This window comes from Sander vitreus, chromosome 20 (assembly GCF_031162955.1).
Source record: "Sander vitreus isolate 19-12246 chromosome 20, sanVit1, whole genome shotgun sequence".
In the NCBI taxonomy this organism is placed as follows: Eukaryota; Metazoa; Chordata; class Actinopteri; order Perciformes; family Percidae; genus Sander; species Sander vitreus.
The window spans coordinates 1531732-1553340 of NC_135874.1; the positions used below are offsets into that span (position 1 = coordinate 1531732).

The 21609-nt window shown below is 41.4% G+C and overlaps 3 protein-coding genes across 3 annotated transcripts in view; 2 read left to right on the forward strand and 1 right to left on the reverse strand.

Moving 5' to 3' along the window:
• Positions 1-2353, reverse strand: yipf6 (Yip1 domain family, member 6). The gene is made up of 2 exons (XM_078277052.1): positions 1783-2353; positions 1-402 (listed from the first exon to the last, which is right to left on the reverse strand). Exons 1-2 carry the CDS (start codon positions 2122-2124, stop codon positions 55-57), a joined length of 690 nt encoding a protein of 229 aa, XP_078133178.1. The 5' UTR covers positions 2125-2353; the 3' UTR covers positions 1-54.
• Positions 2354-2835: 482 nt separating this feature from the next.
• On the forward strand, positions 2836-14484 carry snapc1b (small nuclear RNA activating complex, polypeptide 1b). Its single transcript, XM_078277053.1, has 11 exons — positions 2836-2983; positions 3101-3252; positions 4424-4580; positions 4782-4922; positions 7199-7303; positions 9205-9351; positions 9674-9733; positions 9883-9945; positions 10386-10524; positions 12717-12788; positions 13939-14484. Exons 2-11 carry the CDS (start codon positions 3122-3124, stop codon positions 13971-13973), a joined length of 1050 nt encoding a protein of 349 aa, XP_078133179.1. The 5' UTR covers positions 2836-2983; positions 3101-3121; the 3' UTR covers positions 13974-14484.
• A 1904-nt stretch (positions 14485-16388) lies between these two features.
• syt16 (synaptotagmin XVI) overlaps positions 16389-21609 on the forward strand; it is a 46054-nt gene continuing 40833 nt past the window's right edge. Inside the window, exon 1 of the mRNA XM_078277668.1 lies at positions 16389-16522. Within this exon, the coding sequence (XP_078133794.1) occupies positions 16510-16522 (13 nt within the window). The 5' untranslated portion in view covers positions 16389-16509. The remainder of the gene's footprint in view (positions 16523-21609) is intronic.

A 21609-nucleotide genomic window follows, 5' to 3' on the forward strand; every position in this document is an offset into this window, starting at 1 on the left:
ATCCCCTCGTCGCTGTCACTTTAACAAACACTTCATTTTTTTGGTTTCTCTCTTCTACTGTGACGGCGAGAACGTCAGGATCATCCACCCAATCACGAAGTAGAAAAGGAACACCGGGTACACCACCAGCGCCTTGCGCTCGGCAGGCTGGCTGTCGGCGAGGAAGGCCGTGGAGGCGAAGGTGGACCAGCCGAAGGACGCCGTCACCACCACCAGCCGCACAGCGAAGCTGACCGTCCCCGAGCCGCCGACCAGGACGATCCGGCACACGGCCATGGCCACCGTCAGAGGCAGGATGCAGTAGCCCAACACACACAGGCTCTGGAAGAAGGAGATGGTGCCGCCCAGCAGCTTGGAGTTGAGGGTGATGATGATGGAGCCGAACCAAATGATGACGAAGACCTGGGGCGAAAAGATTTAGCTTTATATCAAGTTTCGCATTGCCAGACCTTCCTCCACAGCGCTGCGGAGGAGGGTCTGGTTAGTCCACACAGCATTCTGGGACGGGAGAAATATGTGCTCTGGTTTATTGGCATTTCTTTAAACCAATCACAGTCGTCTTGGGCGGTAAAAGTAGTTTTAGTCGTGCAACAGAAAACTCAGATTGGACAGATAGTCTAGCTAGCTGTCTGGATTTACCCTGCAGAGATCTGAGGAGCAGTTAACCATAGTCCTCACAAATCAGCCAGAGGTTAGAACACCAACACAAAGACGGACATATGGTGGAATTTACAGGGGCAATGAAGCAGTCCCTGAAGTGGAACGTCGTGGATACATATACTATCTTTATATAAGCTACATAATTAATCAGACCAGATCAATAAGCAGATATCCTCTAAAAGACAGTGCCCCCAGATAAGGTCCTAATGCAGGAAAGAGATACCAAAGCTAATTCTTGGAAGTGTTACTTACTTGGTAATAAGTCCTTTTCTGATTCTAATGAATTCATTCAGACACTAGTCTTTAGCTGCAGCCCTGAGGAGGAGCCACCTTAGTGAAATTACCAAACAAGCATTATCACTGAATATGGGGACAGATTAAAAAAATGAAAATAAACACCTATCATTTTCTGGATTATAATACTAAATAATAATAATAATAATAATAATAATAATAATAGATGTTTAAGATAGTGGTCATTTTAACTCATAACTTTATATGCTGTTGAGTAGTTTAATCTACTGGCATCTGAAAAGTAAGTCAAGCTGCCAGACAAATGTAGTAGAGTAAAAAGTACATCTACATATTTACCTCTGACTAACTACATTAAATCGAGCCATAACATTACTGTGCCTTATTGGAAAAAGTTGGCCTATATTTGTTAAATATGCCTATACAGTTAGGGAGCCACAATATGGATTATTTTTTTGTTTACTACAAGCAATAATTCCCTGCTCATAATGGCTGATAGTATATTGGTTGTGGTATAGTGGTATATACTATATGGAGTACTATATAAACTCTTTTTTCCAACAAATATTGATATAATATTGAACATTGATGCATCTACTCAATTTCTTTTGAATGCACTTCATAAGATAGTTATTGTTAAAATGCAATTTAGTTTTCCGGGTGGGGCCCATAAATGTTGTCGCCCAGGGCGACAGTGTTCAGTGTTAATCTGGCCCTGCCTCTGAGATGTAGCTACCAGCTAGTGAAGTACAAGTATAAAGTAGCATTAGATGGAAATGCTAAAGTACAAGTACCTTGAAATCGTACGACAGTACTTGAGTAAATGTAACGTTACTAAGTTGTTTCCCGCCACTGATCACTAGGCGTTACCTCAGCGAACTGCGGCCCCCCCTGGTCGTCGCTGTCCGCGGCGCCGCCCTGCAGCAGCAGAGCCAGCGTGACGCAGAGCAGCAGCGGGCCCCACAGGTCCCAGTCCCGCAGCAGAGCCGTGCTCCGCTTCGGGTACAGGACGTGGATGAACTTGTTCCCCACCGCCCGCAGGTCCCGCAGGATGGTCTCCTTCACGGGCTCGTCCAGCGTGGAGAACTCCTCGTCCCGCCTGGTGGACGGGCCGACGGGCACAGAGATGTCTCCCTCCACCGGGATGTCCTCCGAGATGGAGACGTCTGACAGTCCGGCGAACGGTCTGCTGGCCTCCTCCGCTGCCGCCATTTTTATTTCGGAGTTTTCCGTCTCTTAACGAGGGCCGTTAGTTTATCCCGGGAGTTTAGACGACACCAGCAGAGCCCATTTAATTAATATTTAACTGGAGCGACAAATGTTCCTCTAAACCAGTGGATTCACTCCCAGTTTGTCCAGCTGGTTGGTGAGAGTCTGCAGTTCCACGTCAGCTGGGGATTGTTTACTTCCGCAGGACTTGAGCATTGGACTTGAGTCACGCATATCCGGCTGGTGCGTTCAGGGACACTTCCTGAACTCGAAAAACGTCAAAGTAAACTTCTGACATATTAGCCTACTTATGGTAATAATACACCCATGGTATAAAAAAAAAGAAAATGCATATCAATCAAATGATGTATGAAAAAGTAAATAAAAAAAGACACAAGGTATTTAAACATAATAAATAAACCATGACATCAATGAGTCAATATAACTTAATCAGGGGCTACAGAAAATACATCTTTTTTTTATTTATTATTTTTCTTTTTACAATATTTGTATTGTAAAAAGTGTATAAGTTTGCGTTCACAGTGTTAATGTATCAATGCACACATTGAAATCAACCAGACAAATGTTAAGATCTTGGAATGACGTAGAGAAAACTTGCCTTACGTACCTACTACACGTATAAGATTTGTCATGTAACTAACCATGATGTAAGGTTTAATTCGAATTTAGCAGTGCTGTCTTTAGGCATAGTTGTTATGGAGTGTCCGGTCTGGTTATAAACACATTTCTCTAGTCTCTCCAAAACACAGCGTTATAATTGAAAGTACTAGTACCCGAAGGCATCACGAAAGCATGGCGAAGATGTCGTACTGATGACGCACTAAACCTTCGACGGTCGTTGGTGAGTCGTGTGTTTACATTCTGGACGTGTCACTTTGTTTTCATGTTTGTAGCTCAACCAGAAGCGTTTCCTAGTAGGACTGGGATGACCTGTGATCCGTAATAATACGTCTCACAGGTTGGAACGGTCAGCAGCGGGATGGACTTCTGTCGGAAACAAGTCAAGTCCGACTGCGAGGAGCTGCTAGGCCGCTTCCAGACCACCGACTCCGTTCGCTTCGAGATTTTCTCCAAAATATGGAGGGAAATGAATTTCTCACAGATTTTCTAGTACGTTTGACCCCCCTCAAAAAATATCACTTTATTGTTTACTAAAGTACACTGTACTTAAGTACAATTGTGAGGCACTTTACCTAATTTAAGGATTTCTTTCTACTTCTACTCCACTAGCTACATCTCAGGGGGACATATTGTATTTTTACTCCACTACTTTCATCTGTTACAGCTTTAGTTACTTTTCGGATTCAGAAAATTTAAATCGAAATATAATCAGCTAATAAATGAGGATGCATTATTATAGAATGAGCCACCCAGTAGTATATAAATTCAGATTAATTAAATCGATGAACACATTAATGCATCAATTATTATAATACCAACCCTATTATACAATACATTATATATTATTCTGAAACATGCCATTCTGCATAATGAGTACTTTTACTTTTGCTGCTTAAGGTATATTTTGGTGCTAATACTTTTGTACTTTCAGTTAGGGCTGGGCGATAAGGAGAAAATCAGATATCACGATGTTCTTGTCCTAATATCTCGATGTCGATATTGTGGCGATATTCTAGGGTTGACAATTGGTACTTATAAAAAATATCTTCACAATGAGATTTAAGATAAATAATCATCAGTAATGTAGATATAATGACTGAGTGGGTAAAGGTAAAAACAATAGAACAGCTAGAACAGTCTGGTAAGGTCAGAAAAGTACATCACTCTACTGTAACGCAGCCTTTTATACCAGGAAAAGACAACATGTCATATCACAATACCCAAAATCTAAGACGAAATCTAGTCTCATATCACGATATCAATATACTATTGATATATTGCCCAGCTCTACTTTCAGTTACATTTTGAATACACTACTTTACCGTGTAACTGCGTATTTCTACACTGTATTGTTAGTATTACTGCTTTTTTCATCATTAAAATTTTCTTGTTATCTTTTTTGTCATAATAAATACACCGTATTAGGTTATATTTGCTTGGATGTTTCTCATAATACTAATACTTGTTACAAGTGGTACGTATTTGAGAAAATACACATAATTATGAGAACGTAAATAAACAGGTCGCCTACTGAGCTGTTAATTATGAGCCGGAATAATCTCAGTGACAGTTCCTGTTTAAAACGCGGTGCAATCTTCTGTATCGTTCTTCTGAATTTGACGTTTTCAGTATTTAACGCGCTGCTGTGATTGTTTTGCAGCGGCACAGTGAATCATGAGAAGCGGGCGTTCAGCCGTCTGATTCTGGACACGGCCTACAGCTTCTTCCTGCCTCCGTTCAGCTTCCAGATCAGAGTGGGAGGACTCTACCTGCTGTACAGCCTGTATCAGTGTCAGAACGCCTCGCCCCCAGAGCAGGTCAGGAACACAGCACCTCGGCTTTTTATTTTAATTTTCTTATATGATGCAAGACGGAAGACAAAAAAACGTCAACAGAGCAACAACAACGTAACAAAATAAAGAAAAACAGTGCCTACAAGACAAGAGATGTTAATAGTTGCCTGTGTGCATTAATGTGTTCAAATAGTCAGTCGTGTGTGTGTGTGTGTGTGTCTGCAGATCCGTCTGGCGCTGAAGAACTGGGACGACGTGAAGAAGTTTGAGAAGGACGCCGTGGACGCTCAGCACCTCGACGTCATTTACATCCTCCGACAGCTGATGCACCGCAAAGCTTTCAACTTCACCGCCATGCCCACTGTGGTGAGCTGCCTGCCTTACATCAACACACACAGTCCCATTGGATAGTCACTTAATACCCCTAAATATCATTTCATGTAGGAATGTTAAGTGTGTACTGTGGAGATTCAGTGATTGAGAGGCCCTTTATACAAGGTGAGTCCTGACCCAGAGTCTGGAGTCCAGTGGTGGAAGAAGTATTCAGATCCTTTACTTAAAGTTCCCTTGGCCTTTGGAATTAAAATACCCCCCCATCATCACATACCCTTCACCATACCCCCCCCACATCATCACATACCCTTCACCATACCCCCCCCACATCATCACATACCCTTCACCATACCCCCCACATCATCACATACCCTTCACCATACCTAGAGATTAACATGGTTATATTTCAGTTAGCCTAATAGCTGGTTTGATTTGCATTGAGAGATGATCTTATGGAAAGTACCCCATGTTAATCTCTAGGTATGGTGAAGAAGGAGATGTGATGATGGGGGTATGTGATATGTGAAGGGGAGATGTGATGATGAGGGGAGGGTATGGTGAAGGAGATGTGATGATGAGGGGGGTATGGTGATGGGGATGTGATGATGGGGGGGGTATGGTGAAGGGGATGTGATGATGGGGGGTATGGTGAAGGGTATGTGATGATGTGGGGGTATGGTGAAGGGTATGTGATGATGTGGGGGTATGGTGAAGGGTATGTGATGATGGGGGGGTATGGTGAAGGGTATGTGATGATGGGGGGGTATGGTGAAGGGGATATGATGATGAGGGGGTATGGTGAAGGGTATGTGATGATGTGGGGGTATGGTGAAGGGGATGTGATGATGGGGGGGTATGGTGAAGGGTATGTGATGATGGGGGGTATGGTGAAGGGTATGTGATGATGTGGGGGTATGGTGAAGGGGATGTGATGATGTGGGGGTATGGTGAAGGGTATGTGATGATGGGGGGGTATGGTGAAGGGTATGTGATGATGGGGGACCAAGGGAACTTTATCAGGATGCATAGTATCCTGGATCCATGAAATAACTGGCCTTTCAAAATAAAAGTCTGCCTGCCTTTATGGGAATCTAACATGGGGCTGTACTGACTTATGCCCCCTATATTTTAAGGAAGAACATTTATTTATTTATGATACATTATTCATTCACAAAGAAAATTGGTGTCCTTAAAGGTTGGATTTTTCCTCATTTTTTAAAATTAAGGCATTAAGATCAATTTCATAAAGATGATTTTTTTTTAATCAACTTTAGCATGTGTTCATAAACTTATGAGTGCCACTGTATGTGGAGCATTTCATGAAACCCACGGACACTTCACACAACTACAGGGGGACAAGGGAAAAGAAAATAATAGGCCAACACAAACACGGACTGAAAGGAATAAAAACCAGGCGCTAAAAGGAAGGGGGATGTCATTTAATGTCAGCTACTGACGTTAAGTTATTTTATGAATGAAATGGACATATTACATACCTGAGGGCAAATTCGGGGACATTTTTGAATCCTTTACAATCCCGTAATTGTCTCCATCTGTTAAAAGCCCGGCCGAGATTGACTCGGTTCCGCCCGTTGTCTTTTTTTTCCCTTTTATCTTTTAGTTGTTCTTGGTTAAATGTTCTTCTTTCCTGTGATGGTCCTGCCCCAGTATCAGCCATAACTACAGCAGATAACTTCTAGAATAACATTAAAATACAATCAGGCCTATATACAGACATCTCCTGCTACCTTTTACCTGGCTCAAAAGGCTGGATACACTAACACAGGCTTTTCCGGTGTTACAAAGAAATCTGTGACCCTTCAGAATGTGTGACTGTAGCGCCGTCTACCTGCCATAAATCATTTTCTGACTTTGCGTGGAAAAATCGGACCGGGGCAGAGGCGTTAATAAAAACTATAATAGAGTTCTGCTGTTACAGGTCATTAATGATCATCAGATGGAACATTACACAGTTTCAGAAACATTTCTAAGTTACATATAGTCACTTTAAGTAAAATTACTAATACCACACTATAAAAATACTCTGTTGCAAGTAAAAGTCCTGCATTTAAAATGTTACTTAAGTGATAGTCTGTAAGTATCGTCAGGAAGATGTACTAAAAATACTAAAGTACTAAAAGTAAACGTACTTAATGCCGAAAAATCCTCACATTTTAGAAACTGGAATCAAATCTAGACTAGTTGGACTTTGGCTTAGACATGGCTGATTGATACACTTATTCTAAGAAATGATGTCACATAATCTCTCGTCTTTGTGCTTCTCCCTATGCCTCTTCCTCTCCTGCCAGCTGGTCTTCAACAAGAAGAGGAAGATGGAGCGGGCGGCGCTGTGCGAGGCGTTCATGGAGCGAGCGTCTCGTCCACAGGAGCTGATCAACATCGAGCTGCTGGAGGTGAGCAGAGCACCCCCGCCACTCCAACACTTTCAGAGTAGATCATTAAAAGGATCAAGTTAAGTGCGTTGTGTTTTAGGGCTCCTAACGATCTTATTTTCCGGCCATACGCATAGGTCAGCTGACCAGTTGTTCCTTGTGGTCCAGAGGTCAAGGCTGAAGAACGGGAGAATGTGCCTTTGCAGTAGTAGCCCCCAAACTCTGGAATAAGTTGCCTCTACATATTAGGTTGGCCCCTACACTGCCTGTTTTCAAATCCCGTTTTAAAGCTTTAGTGCCTAACTTTTTGATATTAATGAACGTCTGTTACATTCCAGCCGTTGCCAAAAGAGTTGCTGCAAAGCTAATTAAGACTATCAGCTCCACACAGCTCTCTCTGGATTTCTCAGTAGGACTATGTTCAGAAGATGGTGGCGTCCGGAGACTTTCCCGCGCAGAAACTCGAGTGACGATAATGACCTCTTCTGAAGAGTCCATCATGTGTCCTCCTTGGCTACTAGCAACTGTGTGGGGGAGGGGGGCTGTGTGTGATCACGGAAGGCTTGCATCATGTGGATGCCCCGGAAGTGTTGTTGTCATTACTTAGAATTCCTCATGGGGGCGGCAGAAACTACACACTATAGCTTTAAAACATATTTTTATTCCTAGGCTTTTAACTAGTGCTGTCAGTTAAACGCGTTATTAACGCTAACTGTTGCAACAACTAGTAACGTTAGAAAAACTACAACACCCCACCGGATCTAGCTAGACCGGAAACAAAACAACAGGCACGCTGCACATACTGTACGAGCCGGCCAAAGAGTAGTACATACCTGCAAAATCGCCGTTTTAAATGGGAAAATGTCATCCACGTGAATCGTGTAGATCCGAAGAGTTTTTATTTGGGGGGGGTCCGAGACCCGGTGCTAACACGGCACCGGTGCCTTAACGACCATTATCTACCGAATAGCAACGCGGATTTCAGTGCCTTATTTAGGTGCCACTTAAATGCCTGCGCTTCTCTCTGATGCTCCGAAAACGGACGTTAGGAGGAACAGAAACATCACCGCACGGGACGCTAGTTAACACTACACTTAGCAGCAGCTAACATTAACCTACTGTTAGCTAGCAGCTGGAGTAAACCCGGTAAAATGCTGACAGCTAAACGGTGTAAAGTGTGACTGTATTTCACCGTAGAGGATTCTAACACCAGACTGTAGCTGCCGTTGTCTGAAAAACAGACTCAGCCTCGCCTCGCCAGCCTCGTGGTGCATTCAAAGTTATTGTAAAATACCCTTTTCACATCCAGTGGTTGTTTTTGCCGTTTTGTGCTCCTTTTTTTTTTTTTTTTTAGATCAACTTTTTATTGTTTTATATTTTTGAACAGACAAATACAATTGAACAAGGTGCTTGTTTTTTAATATATATAGATAGATTTATATATAAATAAATAAATCTTTCGGTTCAGGCACCGTTTTAAAAGTATCGTATCATGTTGATAAGATCATTAAAATGAGAAAAAATAATGGGACAAAAAGAAATCAAGGGACATTTAGAATAGAGAAAAATGTGCGATGAATTGCAAGTTAACTATGACATTAATGTGATTAATCACGATTAAATAATCGTTTGACAGCACTACATTAGAATAGTTGCCTTTCTATTCATTATTGTCATTTTGCTGTTAAACTGTTGTCTTTCGGTTGTTTTTGTGTTCTTCCTATGTGTTTGTTTTTTCTGATTGTACAGCACTTTGGTCAACTGTTGTTGTTGTTGTTGTTTTTAAATGTGCCTTAAAAATACATTTGGATTTTGGATTGTGCTCGTGCAAAGTCGTCATTTCAATATAGACCAAAATAATCATGATTATGATTTTTTTTTTTCTACTATCGAGCAGCCCTATTGTGTTTGTCTTTTTGCAGGAATTGTCCAACGTTGATGATCTCTATGGAAAGCTGAAGACTTCCGCATGTCTGCAGGCGGATCCGTCCATCAACCTGATCCGCAAAGAGCTGGTCCCTGAGCTGCGCAGTACTGTGGTGGACTTCTACAAGTGGCAACAAAGGAAGGTTAGACTTTTTACAGTTCAGTTTGTTCAAAAATATCATTCATCAATATAAAGTGATGAATGTGGTTATTTTATTGGTTTTTACATTTGTTTTACGTTGATACGTTATGGTCCCTTTTTCCACTGTTGATGTAGTCTTGCATTGCCAGACCCTCCTCCACGGCGCTGTGGAGGAGGGCACATAGCATTCCGGGGTGGGAGAAAAATGTCCTCTGGCTTATTGGCATTTCTTTAAACCAACATTTGCAAAATATCCCGGAAATGAAACGTCGACAATATAGACTAGTGCTGATGTGATGAGACGATGTGTCTTGGCTTGTTAGGGAGGGGCTGGTGGACATGAAGATGAAGACAGCGGTGAGGGAACGTCCTCTCAGCAGGAGGTGAGTTATGCCACATTACACTTACTGAAGGCCTTTCTAGGAGATGCTCAAACTGAAGGGACTTTCCCCTTTTACCTCTTCTTAAGCTGTAATAATAACTTTGTCCAGAGGGCGGCGCTGTTGACTGACTGCATGCTCTTTGTCCACAGTGCTCTAAAAGAGCCCAGCTCATCTCCTCCATCAAATCCAAGGCTTACGGAGAGGCAGCAGAGGTTTGTACATTATACTATTTTTTTTAATATGTAACAAATGAACATTTCCACTGGTAGGGCTGGGTATCGAATTCAGTACTTTTTAGGCACCGACCGAATTGCTCTAAAGTATCGAGTATCGAAAAATGCCTCGTCATTAAATACCCAATGTCAATACCCAAGAAGTAAATCTTGTCAACAGCGGCTCACGTAGAAAAAAAAAGAAAAAGGTTTGTGCCATTATGTTTAATGTTGTCATTTCTTTTGGTTTTTATAAAATTGGTATCAAAAAAGTATCATTTAGGAACCGGTATCAACGTCACGGTATTGGTATCGGTAGCTGTATCGAAACATTTTGAACGATACCCGGCCCTATCCATTGGAGGATCGTGTATTATGCTAAATGTAGTCAAGATGCTAAATGCAAAAAAAAATAATCTTTGTATAAATTTGTCTCTCAGGCCTCCAAGTCCCGCCGTCATCGTCAGGTGGAGGTGGATTTCACCAGTTACGAGGCGGGACCCTCCCTCTCGTCCTCTTACAGAAGAACTAACAAGCCGTCACTCAAAGCCAGAACCAATGAGAACATACATGTCTCAGGTAAATCCCTCCTACAACCTTCCTTTATTCCCCAACATGTACTTGAAGAGGAGATTAAAAAACAGAAAAACTATTACAAAATAAGAACATTTACACTCACAGTAGATGAAACTTAGCCCTGAAAAGACAGACAGATTGGATTCTGCTTTTCCATAGCTGTGAACCATATTCCTGTGGGTGCTTGTTATGTGCCTTAAATGTCTCTATTTAGAGATGAGATAAAACTTTAGTTTTTTACCTCGTGGAAAATTGATGTGCTGCAGTTGCAACACACTGGACCCTATTTTAATGATCTAAGTGTGAGGCGCCTGGTGCAGGTGCGTTTAGGGCGTGTACGAATCCACTTTTGCTAGTTTGACGGCGGAAAAAAGGTTCCGTGCGCCGGGCGCATGGTTCTAAAGGGTTGTACTTAGTGTCTTCATTAATCAGAGGTGTGTTTTGGGTGTAACATGCAATCAACCAATCAGAGATCATCTCCCATTCCCTTTAAAAGCCAGGCGTTTGGACCTTGGAGCATTGCTGTTATGATGGAGGATTTGCACCGTAATATTTTTATTTGTAATCTTGTGTGTTGTATCTTGCATGTGTGTGTGCTGCTGTGCGTCCTTGTGTGTGTAACAAGCATAGTGTGCACGTGCTGTGCACGAGCCTAGGATCATTTTACTAATGTGCTGTTAAAATAACAATGAAATGCTGCGTTATTGACTTTAGACCAGGTTTTTGTTGGTCAATGGCACGATCACTTCCTGCTGCCTCAAGATAGCAATACTTCCAGAATGTACCTGAACACACCTCCCTGTAAGACCAGCACACCCAGAATGCACCTGAACACACCTCCCTGTAAGACCAGCACGCCCAGAATGCACCTGAACACACCTCCCTGTAAGACCAGCACGCCCAGAATGCACCTGAACACACCTCCCTGTAAGACCAGCACGCCCAGAATGCACCTGAACACACCTCCCTGTAAGACCAGCACGCCCAGAATGCACCTGAACACACCTCCCTGTAAGACCAGCATGCCCAGAATGCACCTGAACACACCTCCTGTAAGACCAGCACGCCCAGAATGCACCTGAACACACCTCCCTGTAAGACCAGCACGCCCAGAATGCACCTGAACACACCTCCCTGTAAGACCAGCACGCCCAGAATGCACCTGAACACACCTCCCTGTAAGACCAGCACACCCATGGGCCACAGATGGGCGCAGGTGCATTTGTTATTTAAACGACGTGGGTGCTGGATGGGAAACTGACAACTGCGTCGGTCTTAAACTAGCAAAGACACTTGGGTCGGGCTCTGCTCTGCGCCGGGTGCAACATAGGACCCAAAGTGGAAAGAGTGCAAATGTAAAGGCCTAAGATAACAATAAGGTGCAAATCCAAAAACATTATACAATATATAAAATGCAAAACCAGTTCAACAGTATGGATCATAAAATACAAACAGGTTAAAGTTAGGTGCTAGGAATGTTCAAATCCCAAGTATAAGTCATATAAGAGTACATGGTTCCCATTATTGTACATTATGTCCCATTATGACATGTCGACGGCAGCACAGTTACATCTCTGTTTGAACACGTTACCGTCCAAATTATAACACGGCAGTTCCCGCTGCCAGGCTCCAGCAACATTACTTTCCATTGATGTCCTCCAGCACGACATAACAGAATGTCAAATATTTCCCTTTTTAAAAAAACTGCAGCTGCATTTATTTAAATGGTGCCTGTAAATTCATAATTTAATGATGTGGCTGATGAGTAGAATCACAATAATGTGTAGAAATACTGATGGAAAAAAATAAAAATATTGATTGAATATATTGATGGTAGCTGGTAGAAACGCTCTCACAAAGAAAACTGGGTTAACTGTGTAGCGTAACATCTCATAGGCCAGACTTTATCTTTGACCATATGGTAAAGGAAGGATCACTCCCGAAGTGTTCCTGGTTTTTACTCTGTTCTTGTTTCTATGTTTTTTTGGGACCAATTCAAGTCAAACATAAGTGGATGATGTACACATATTTATGGAAATGTGTTTCCTGTGTAATGCCAATAAAAGAGTATATTAAAAGAAATGAAAAAAATAACAATGTGTACATGTAGAAATAATAATAATGAGGATAAATCTTTGTCTTTTATGAATGCTTTGTGCAGTAATCCTCATGTACTGAAACTCTGTTATCTTCAGGTGACTTGTGGGAAGAAGCCACTAGGACAACTCATATCAACCGTCTCACCAAACTGGACTTTGTTCCTGAAGGTACACGTGAACACTTTTACTCTTTTACACTTTCTGCATTAGCTTGTACAATGTCCACTGTTGCTAATTACCATGCAACGCTTGCATGCTTCGGTACAGACCTTCGATGTCTGTACCAAATTTCATGGCAATATATCTATTTTCTGGCAACAAAAACATTTACCAGGATGAATTTTTTTTTTTTTTTTTTTATCTCAAATTGCTTTTTTCTTTTACTCTTAATGTCAACTCAACATCCACCATATTTTACTGTAAATACCAAAATAATCTTATTTAGATAGATAGATACTTACTTACTTACCAGTCCTTCCAGAAAAATGCGGAGTTTTTTTGTGATTGTTGCGGGCTAAACTCCTTGATTATGCGTCACGTTTTCTTAAAAAATGGAATGGAATATGCGGGATATTTATGCAATTTTATGCGATGAAATTGCAGGAACTTGCAAAAACTGTGGTTTCATCGTGGCTTCATTGCGGGGTTTGAAGCTTTTCGATGATGTTCATGTCGCGTAATTACGTCACTTCATAACACTCCCATGGCAACAGGGGCAAATGGCTGCTCTTGTGTGAAGTAAACACCACATTTTTCAACTTTCTGCTAAGACATGTGACTTTTTTGCAACGAAAATGCGGGATTATGAAATCATGCAAGCCCCGCATATTTTGCGCAGAAATCGGCAATTTATGCGGCAAAAGTGCAGCGTATTTGAAAAAATGAACTTTGGCTGATTATGCATTGAATTATGCGATCGCATAATCGCGTTTTTCTGGAGGGACTGTAAGACTTACTTACTTTATTGATCCCCAAGGGGAAATTTAAAGTGCCCATATTATAAAAATTTTATGGGATTTGGGGTGTTATTTTGTGTCTCTGGTGCTTCCACATGCTAGCATGCTAGTGTTAGCATTCTAGCTCGTTCTCAATGGCAAAACACTGCTACAACACACACTAGTTCACCATAATCTCCAAAAGAACTACTTCCATGTCCCTGTTCTGCAGGTATTCACACAAAGGTGGAAGTGTTCCCTCGTTTAGAAGAAGTCTCCTATCTGTCTGTGCATATGGGCTAATATAGCCAGTCATTTCTGTAATGTTCACACATTAATTCACTTGCTTGTTTCCTTTTGTGATTCTTTTCCCCTCCGTTCAGAAAAACCCAAAACGTACAGAAGATTCAAGTGGTGATGAAGACAACGTGGGGGTCAGCATACATCCGGACTGCAGCTGCTGTTCACTGGATCTCAAGTTTGTTTTAAAATGTTGATATGGTTTTGTCATTGTCACGGGTTTCCTATCATCTTGAATGTTCTGGAACATGGAAAATGGGAATGTTTTTACATTTGAAAGTGTTTTAACTTTAACTTATTTTTTGATTAACCTTTTTTTTCACAATGTCTAAAACATAAACATACAAACGTGTCGGTTGGAGAAAGAATATTGTTCTTAAATGCGGCGTTTGGTTAAATGTAAACACCCTGAGAAACTCATGAGAAGATTCCCAGTTTCCTTTTTGCGGTTTTACAGCCATCCCTTGGTGAAAAATGGATGGAGGCTATCAGCCTCGCTTCAGTCAGTTTAGTCAGAGACATGTCACCCTTTGCCTTTTACAGTAAGGGCAGCATACGTTGTGACTGTATGTTCAGGTGAATGACTTTTACTGTTTTATATAAAACCAATTTCTTTTTTATGAATGCTATTGTTGTCCCGTCTCCTTCTTGTGTGATATTTATTTTTTAACTTTTATTTATCCAGGTATGTCGATTGAGAACAAATTCTCATTTGCAACGACGACCTGTCACATTCCCACAGTTCCACATTCATACCTGGAGGCTGCCCAGTACTACCACAGTCTAATCTGATCACATTCATACTGGAAGCTGGCCAGTACTACCACAGTCTGATCTGATCACATTCATACCTGGAGGCTGCCCAGTACTACCACAGTCTAATCTGATCACATTCATACTGGAAGCTGGCCAGTACTACCACAGTCTGATCTGATCACATTAATACCTGATCACAATCATAACCGGAAGCTGCCCAATACTACCACAGTCTGATCTGACCACATTCATACTGGAAGCTGCCCAGTACTACCACAGTCTGATCTGATCACATTCATACTGGAAGCTGCCCAGTACTACCACAGTCTGATCTGACTACATTAATACCTGATCACAATCATAACCGGAAGCTGCCCAGTACTACCACAGTCTGATCTGATCACATTCATACTGGAAGCTGCCCAGTACTACCACAGTCTGATCTGATCACATTCATACCTGGAAGCTGCCCAGTACTACCACAGTCTGATCTGCTGCCACTGAGCAGCTCCACTGGAGCCTTTAAGGTTAAGGGCCTTGCTCAAGGGCACCTCAGTGGTGGTAATGAGGGAGAGACAAGCGCTGCTCTTTGACTTTCCCCACCGGCGACCTCCTGGCTCGCTACTTTAACCTTCATGCCACCACTGCTCAGACCAGAGCCATGTAGATAGGACACAGCCAGCTGAGGCACGGCTCTGGTTCACTGTCATATGGAGTAGCCAAAAGTATGTGGACGTGCTTGTACAATGAAGAGAAATCTGTGTTAATCCCGTTTTATCGCTCCACTTCTGCAATTGCTGTTTCCGTTAACATTATTGTCGCTTTGTTTCATGATTTATGCATTGGCTTTTATTCTGTTTGTTTCAGGGTTGGTAAGTGTGTTTCAACTTTCTATTTTACAACACAACTTTATTAAGCAACAGAGAAACATGGACCATAGATGAGAAAAGAAAAGCTGCACTCTACCATTTGTTTTACCTTTAAATTGATATAAAGAATTAATAAAAAAATAATTAAAAAAAACTGCATTTAAATATGTAATTTAAAAGTACCTTAACCATGCTAAATCCTGATTTCCACTTGAGTACAAAGCTCTTTTAGGTAGGGATAAGATAGGGCAAATTAGCCTATAGACTAAAACAACTTTTTACACATTCACCAAAACAAGTTCAGCAGAGGCACCATGGCTCTGTGCGGTGCTTAGCACCGCCCAAGAGGATTGTGATTGGTTTAAAGAAATGCCAATAAACCAGAGCAATTTTTATATGTAAACATGGGAAACCGCTGGAAGGGGAAAGTAGCCTAAGTACATTTAGCTTAATTAGCCAAAGCTAGCTGTGGCGATCTCACCAGCTAACGTTAGTTCGGATTTGTCTTTCTTGCTTTCGTTTTGTCTTTGGCGATTTTCTTTGCCATTATACATTAGCATTGTATAGTTTTATAGGTGGAAACAAATGTCAACAAGTAGTAAACAAGTCAGATTTGATCTTAACTAAAATTTACCTAAGTATTGGCTTTTTATTAACTTATTGGCTTTGTACTGTGATGGACAAGTTGAAAGACCATGGCAATGTGCGTCAAATATGCATCAACAAAAGGTAAATGTTCTCCTATTTATTCATAAATTGGATCAGTTTGAGCAAATTAGTTCGAGAATTAAGGGCTCGAATGACTTATTTAACGGGGGGATTAAAAAAAATCATCATTTGAAAGTTTTTAGAAACGAGATGCGTATGAACCCACTGAGTGTACAAGTTTCCGACAGCACCTGAAGGCGTCACCGTTCGCCGCTGTGTGGTGCAGATTTGCGCGTCTGGAGGATGAGGAGCGGCGGGGATGCTGCTGCCTCTGCGCCGCGGATCTCACACTCGGTAGTCTGAGGGGAAACAATCGCAGCCATGGCCTCGGACAGTAAGTACGACCGTCTCCTCACCGTGTGTCCGTCTCTAATGGGGATAGATGCTGTTTTCAGGCTCTCCCCCTTGGTTTATTTTTAAGGTTTGGCTGACTGATAACGACAGGATGCGTAGGCCAAACTATTGTCTTTATACCAAATACTGTCGTTTTTCTGCATTCTGTCCATAGTGTTGATATTTTAGGACCTTTCGCATTCTCCAAACAAAGACAATGTTGATATTCCTTCAGTATTCTGCAGGGACAGAGTGTATGGTACTCACCGGAGAGTTGAGTCAATCTCAATCAACTCATCATGGCCACTTCTCAGAAGCCTATTTCTGTACCTCCTCTACTAAATTCTGAAGATATTCTTATCTGGATTTGGATTGTTTTTGCAATTCATCACAGCGTTAATGGTGACACTGTATCATTTAACTGTATTGTCCTCGTGTGCTGTTTTATAATGCAGGCCTAGAGAGCCTCACTGCGTGTTTTTATTATTAATATCCTAACATTCCTGTCATACTGCTGCAGGGGCTGACAGTTCTGCTATGACATTACAAGCATCATTTTGAGAAACATGAACTTTACTCGAGTATTTCCATTTCATTTTCTACATTTATACATTGTCCTCTTTACTCTTCTACATTTATTTTATAAATGTAAAGTTACTTTTCAGATTAAGATTTTAATTAATTTAAAATATGTGGCACTGTTACAGATTCAAATACCTAACAGATAATAAAGTCATTAGCTCCTTTCTCGACCAATGGCAACATGAAAGTGCTGCTTACATATAATAATATTAAACCAATAACATAAAAACACTGATTTAAAGTTAGTTATTGCACTACCATAGAGTTTGGGGTTAAGCGAGGGACAGATTAGAAAAGGATCTTGCTTGTCGTAGAAGGAAAAACACACTGATAGAAGATGGTGATAGCATTAACAAGGGCTCTGTTCCATTCAAGTGGTCCCGCTGACAGCTAAAGCTAGGTTTGTGGTAGCTGGGCTGTTCCGGGCGAGAGGTGCGCGCGCCATAAAGTGACGTCACCACGGCTGTCGTTCCCACCGCCGAGGCTCCACAAGCTGTCGTGGCGTGTGGTCGTGCACCTCTGAATTTTTGTAACTACGCGCCCACTGTGTGCAACAGGGTCGGCTGGGAAGAGCAGGTTCGTCTGTGCAAACATCTGTGTGGTTCTTCATGTACAGACCACAGGGAATCAAACATCTGTATGATTCTTCATGTACAGACCACAGGGAGTCAAACATCTGTATGATTCTTCATGTACAGACCACAGGGAGTCAAACATCTGTATGATTCTTAATGTACAGACCACAGGGAATCAAACATCTGTATGATTCTTCATGTACAGACCACAGGGAATCAAACATCTGTATGATTCTTCATGTACAGACCACAGGGAGTCAAACATCTGTATGGTTCTTCATGTACAGACCACAGGGAATCAAACATCTGTATGATTCTTCATGTACAGACCACAGGGAGTCAAACATCTGTATGATTCTTCATGTACAGACCACAGGGAATCAAACATCTGTATGATTCTTCATGTACAGACCACAGGGAGTCAAACATCTGTATGGTTCTTCATGTACAGACCACAGGGAGTCAAACATCTGTATGATTCTTCATGTACAGACCACAGGGAATCAAACAGCCTTAAATACGTGTTCAGAGAAAGTTTTTCTATTGTCTTGGACTCGTTGGTATTTGGACTCGGACTTGGCCAATGGACTCGCCAAATAGGGCTGCACAATTAATTGCAATTTTATCGAAATCGCAATATGGACTAGTGCAATATCCAAATCGCAGGGGTGCGCAATATTTGTTAAAGGCAAAATATGTGTCAAACCATTAAAAAATTTGTTTTTTGGTTTTTTTTTTTCAATGAAAATGAGAATAATGATACAAACTCAGTAAAAAATAATCACAATTAGATATTTTGCATTCTTATGAACGGGGTTTGTATGATATCGAACAAAAAATGTATGCCCAACTATTCGTATGATATCCTATGAAATGACGGTGACCGCCGGCTGGTCACGTGACGACCTGTCACAAGAGACATGTTAAGTTGAGTGGTCTTTACAGTTATATTTTAACGAAAAGTGGTTACAGTGAACTGGGCACCAAAACTGTTAAAACACTGGTCCCCTTCAGTAGTACTCCTGTGACACTAGCGCCCATTCTCTGGGTTACAGTCTTATGTTTTTCACTTTCTTCTGGGACACGAACTTCGCTCCCCTGCTTCTTGCACTCTAATACAGCAGCCAATGTGGGGCTGAAAGTAATACATACGTGGAATACATGCAAATAACAGTGCATTACTTTTTCGTAGCTGTGTATGGATGGTTCATGAGAACAGGCTGCTGTTTTAAATGCTGGCGTATCTGGAGCTTTAGGCCTCCCCTCTATAGGGAAAACATGTGAAATTATGAAAAAAGCCATACACAGTTGGATATGGCTTATATATATATATATACCTCATTCTGTATGTTCATAACCTCCTAACCTGCTCCCCTCTCTGGGGGTGATGAGTGTTGTTGAGATGCAAAACAGCATGGAAGAGCTCCTCCATTAAACAGCAGGAAGCAGTCAGCCAGCTCTCTGAGAGACGAGAGAGCTCTCCATCGAGTAATATTGTGTGTGTGTGTGTGTGTGTGTGTGTGTGTGTGTGTGTGTGTGTGGGCCTATTAATGGGAAACCAGACTCATCTCTGTCAGTTGTAGCCACTTTCTCTCTGCTCTGCAGGCTGATCGGAGTCACGGAACAATTTTCACAGAGGGGAAGATATTCAAATTGGTTGAGTTAAAGTGGTGGTGGGTGAAGTTAATCATCTACAGTTAAAACCCAGTGTCCTCTACCTGCTCAGCAGCAAACCGCAGACTGAACCAGTTAGAGAGAAGCTGGTGTGGCACCTTTAGCAGCTAAAGACACAGGCATTTCCCTCAGGAGTCCTAATCAATGATCATTAGTGGTCATTCTACAGACAGGTGAACACACGTGTACCTAGAGCTGTCCACTTGCGATCGGATCACTCAGATCGGATTTTGATACTAGGTCAGAACAGGCCCATGGTGCTCCGTAACTGCTGGATGTGGACAAGCTAACACATCACAACACATAAAATGTGATGATATGTCAGTGTTGTGTTCATAACTTGTTTAGAATGAAAATGTTTACTGAGGTAATAGATCAAGTGAGAAGTAGTGTCATTTTCTCATAGACTTTTTGCAGCCAGTGGAGTCGCCCCCTGCTGGCAATTAGAAAGAATGCAGGACCAAGCTACGTCTTTTATAGTCTATACTTAAAGGCCTGGGTCTTCCAATATTTTTTAAGCCAAGGACCCCTTAACTGAAAGAGAGACGGAGCAAGGACCCCCTACTGCATGTATTGTTTAAAATGAAGTTACATATTAATCTGGGCCAACAATAACATGTAGGGCGGCCTCAAGCCTTTACACATACCTTTTTAGTGTATAAGCTATTGAAATAATAATTGTTGGCATGATTTTATAAATCATGTTTTAATGTTACATATATATGTGGCACAGTGAATCCTTAATTATATGTGATGTGGATGGCTACCTTAGTGGCTAAAAAAAAAAAATCAACAATTTTCGCCACGTTTTAAGGTATAACATTTTGTTTGAATCAGGCTGTGAATGACATCTTTACAAAAGCCCTGTGTAAGAAGCTTAAGAATGTAGATAGGAATAAAACTGCACAGTTTGGTGTATGTAAGTGCTACTGAAGTGGAGATTTCTGGCACAGAGTCTGAGAAAAAATCCATCTGAGAAAAACGGCCTTTTAAGATATGGATTGTAAACATTTTGAAGACATTACAGGTGAATAGGGTGACACATTTTAACCAAAAGATATCAACATGAAACTACCCCAGTTGATACTTACATGAAGACAATTGTTTTCTGTATTACAAGTCTTCTGACATTTATACGTTTAAATACGCAAATGAGTCATTATCTAATGCTAACTTTTGGTACATTTGGGAGAAAGCTACATCCACAAATAGACAAAGTGTAGTAAAATAAACACCTAAATGTATATTTTGGATATTTTGTTCCACCAGTCTGAAAGGAAGTAAAAAAGCTAAAAATCTCTTTCCTGTAGTGTGTTCTCTTAACCAGAGAGTAAATGTGCTGAAAAAGATAACAGGATAACAAAATAATAACTGCCAAGCTCAAATGTATCCGAGTTAGACGCCTAGAATCGATAGATAGATGGACTTCATTAATCCCAAACTGGGAAATGATTGTGTTACAGCAGCAAGTTACAAGGACGTACACACACACACTCACACACACACGTATAGAAAATAGACGAACTATACTAGAAATAATAAATAAGATTTAAAAAAATTGATAAAATAAGATAAAAAAAGATCAAAATACCAGAATACCTACTGAAAAAAAAATACTTGGAGGAATGAAAAGAATGTTCATGTATTTACAAGTGTAGAATATGTGCAACAATGTAGAACCTACATACATATATAAAATATGTATAACATTAAATATGAAGTAGCCAGTTTAGTGTTAGCCTGGTTCCGCCCTCCTACGTACTTCCGCTCAATTTTCATTTCCCTTCAGTACTCCGTCTGGGCTTGTGGTATATTCTTGGGTTTTCTCCGGTCAAATCTTTACCGGTCCAATCAGCGAGCAGAGGGAGTGGCTGAGAACGATGATGTTGAGGTCGTGCGCTAGTTTGAGTTGTAGTTCCGTAATGGCGGCAGAGAAAGATGCGAGCAAAGCCATTCGGTGCGTTGTGGCAATGCTGCTGAATATCCACAAGTTAAATCCTGAGCAAGAACAATCTTTGCTGAGTTGTGTTGGTGGCCATGATGTTGTGGCCCTCCTCCACACGGGGTTCAGGAACAGTTAGATTTTCCAGCTCGCTCCGTTAGTGGTGAAGGAGTTGGCTAAGGCTAACGCTAGCGATGCTAAGCCGACGTCACGACCAAACGTTAGCGATTGGTTATGGCAGATCCAGAGTGGCTCTGGGCAGATCCAATAGTTTTAAACTTCAACAAAGTACCCGCCTTCAAGGAAGTTGACACT

What these genes read in the sequence shown, in the direction of transcription:
- yipf6 (XM_078277052.1), bottom strand. Translation starts at nt 2,124, where the DNA reads ATGGCGGCAGCGGAGGAGGCCAGCAGACCGTTCGCCGGACTGTCAGAC. An exon ending in GGGGGCCGCAGTTCGCTGAG is followed by an intron (nt 403 to 1,782) that starts GTAACGCCTAGT and finishes TTTTCGCCCCAG; the next exon opens with GTCTTCGTCATCATTTGGTT.
- snapc1b (XM_078277053.1), top strand. Translation starts at nt 3,122, where the DNA reads ATGGACTTCTGTCGGAAACAAGTCAAGTCCGACTGCGAGGAGCTGCTA. An exon ending in ACAAGTGGCAACAAAGGAAG is followed by an intron (nt 9,352 to 9,673) that starts GTTAGACTTTTT and finishes TTGGCTTGTTAG; the next exon opens with GGAGGGGCTGGTGGACATGA. An exon ending in TGAGAACATACATGTCTCAG is followed by an intron (nt 10,525 to 12,716) that starts GTAAATCCCTCC and finishes TGTTATCTTCAG; the next exon opens with GTGACTTGTGGGAAGAAGCC.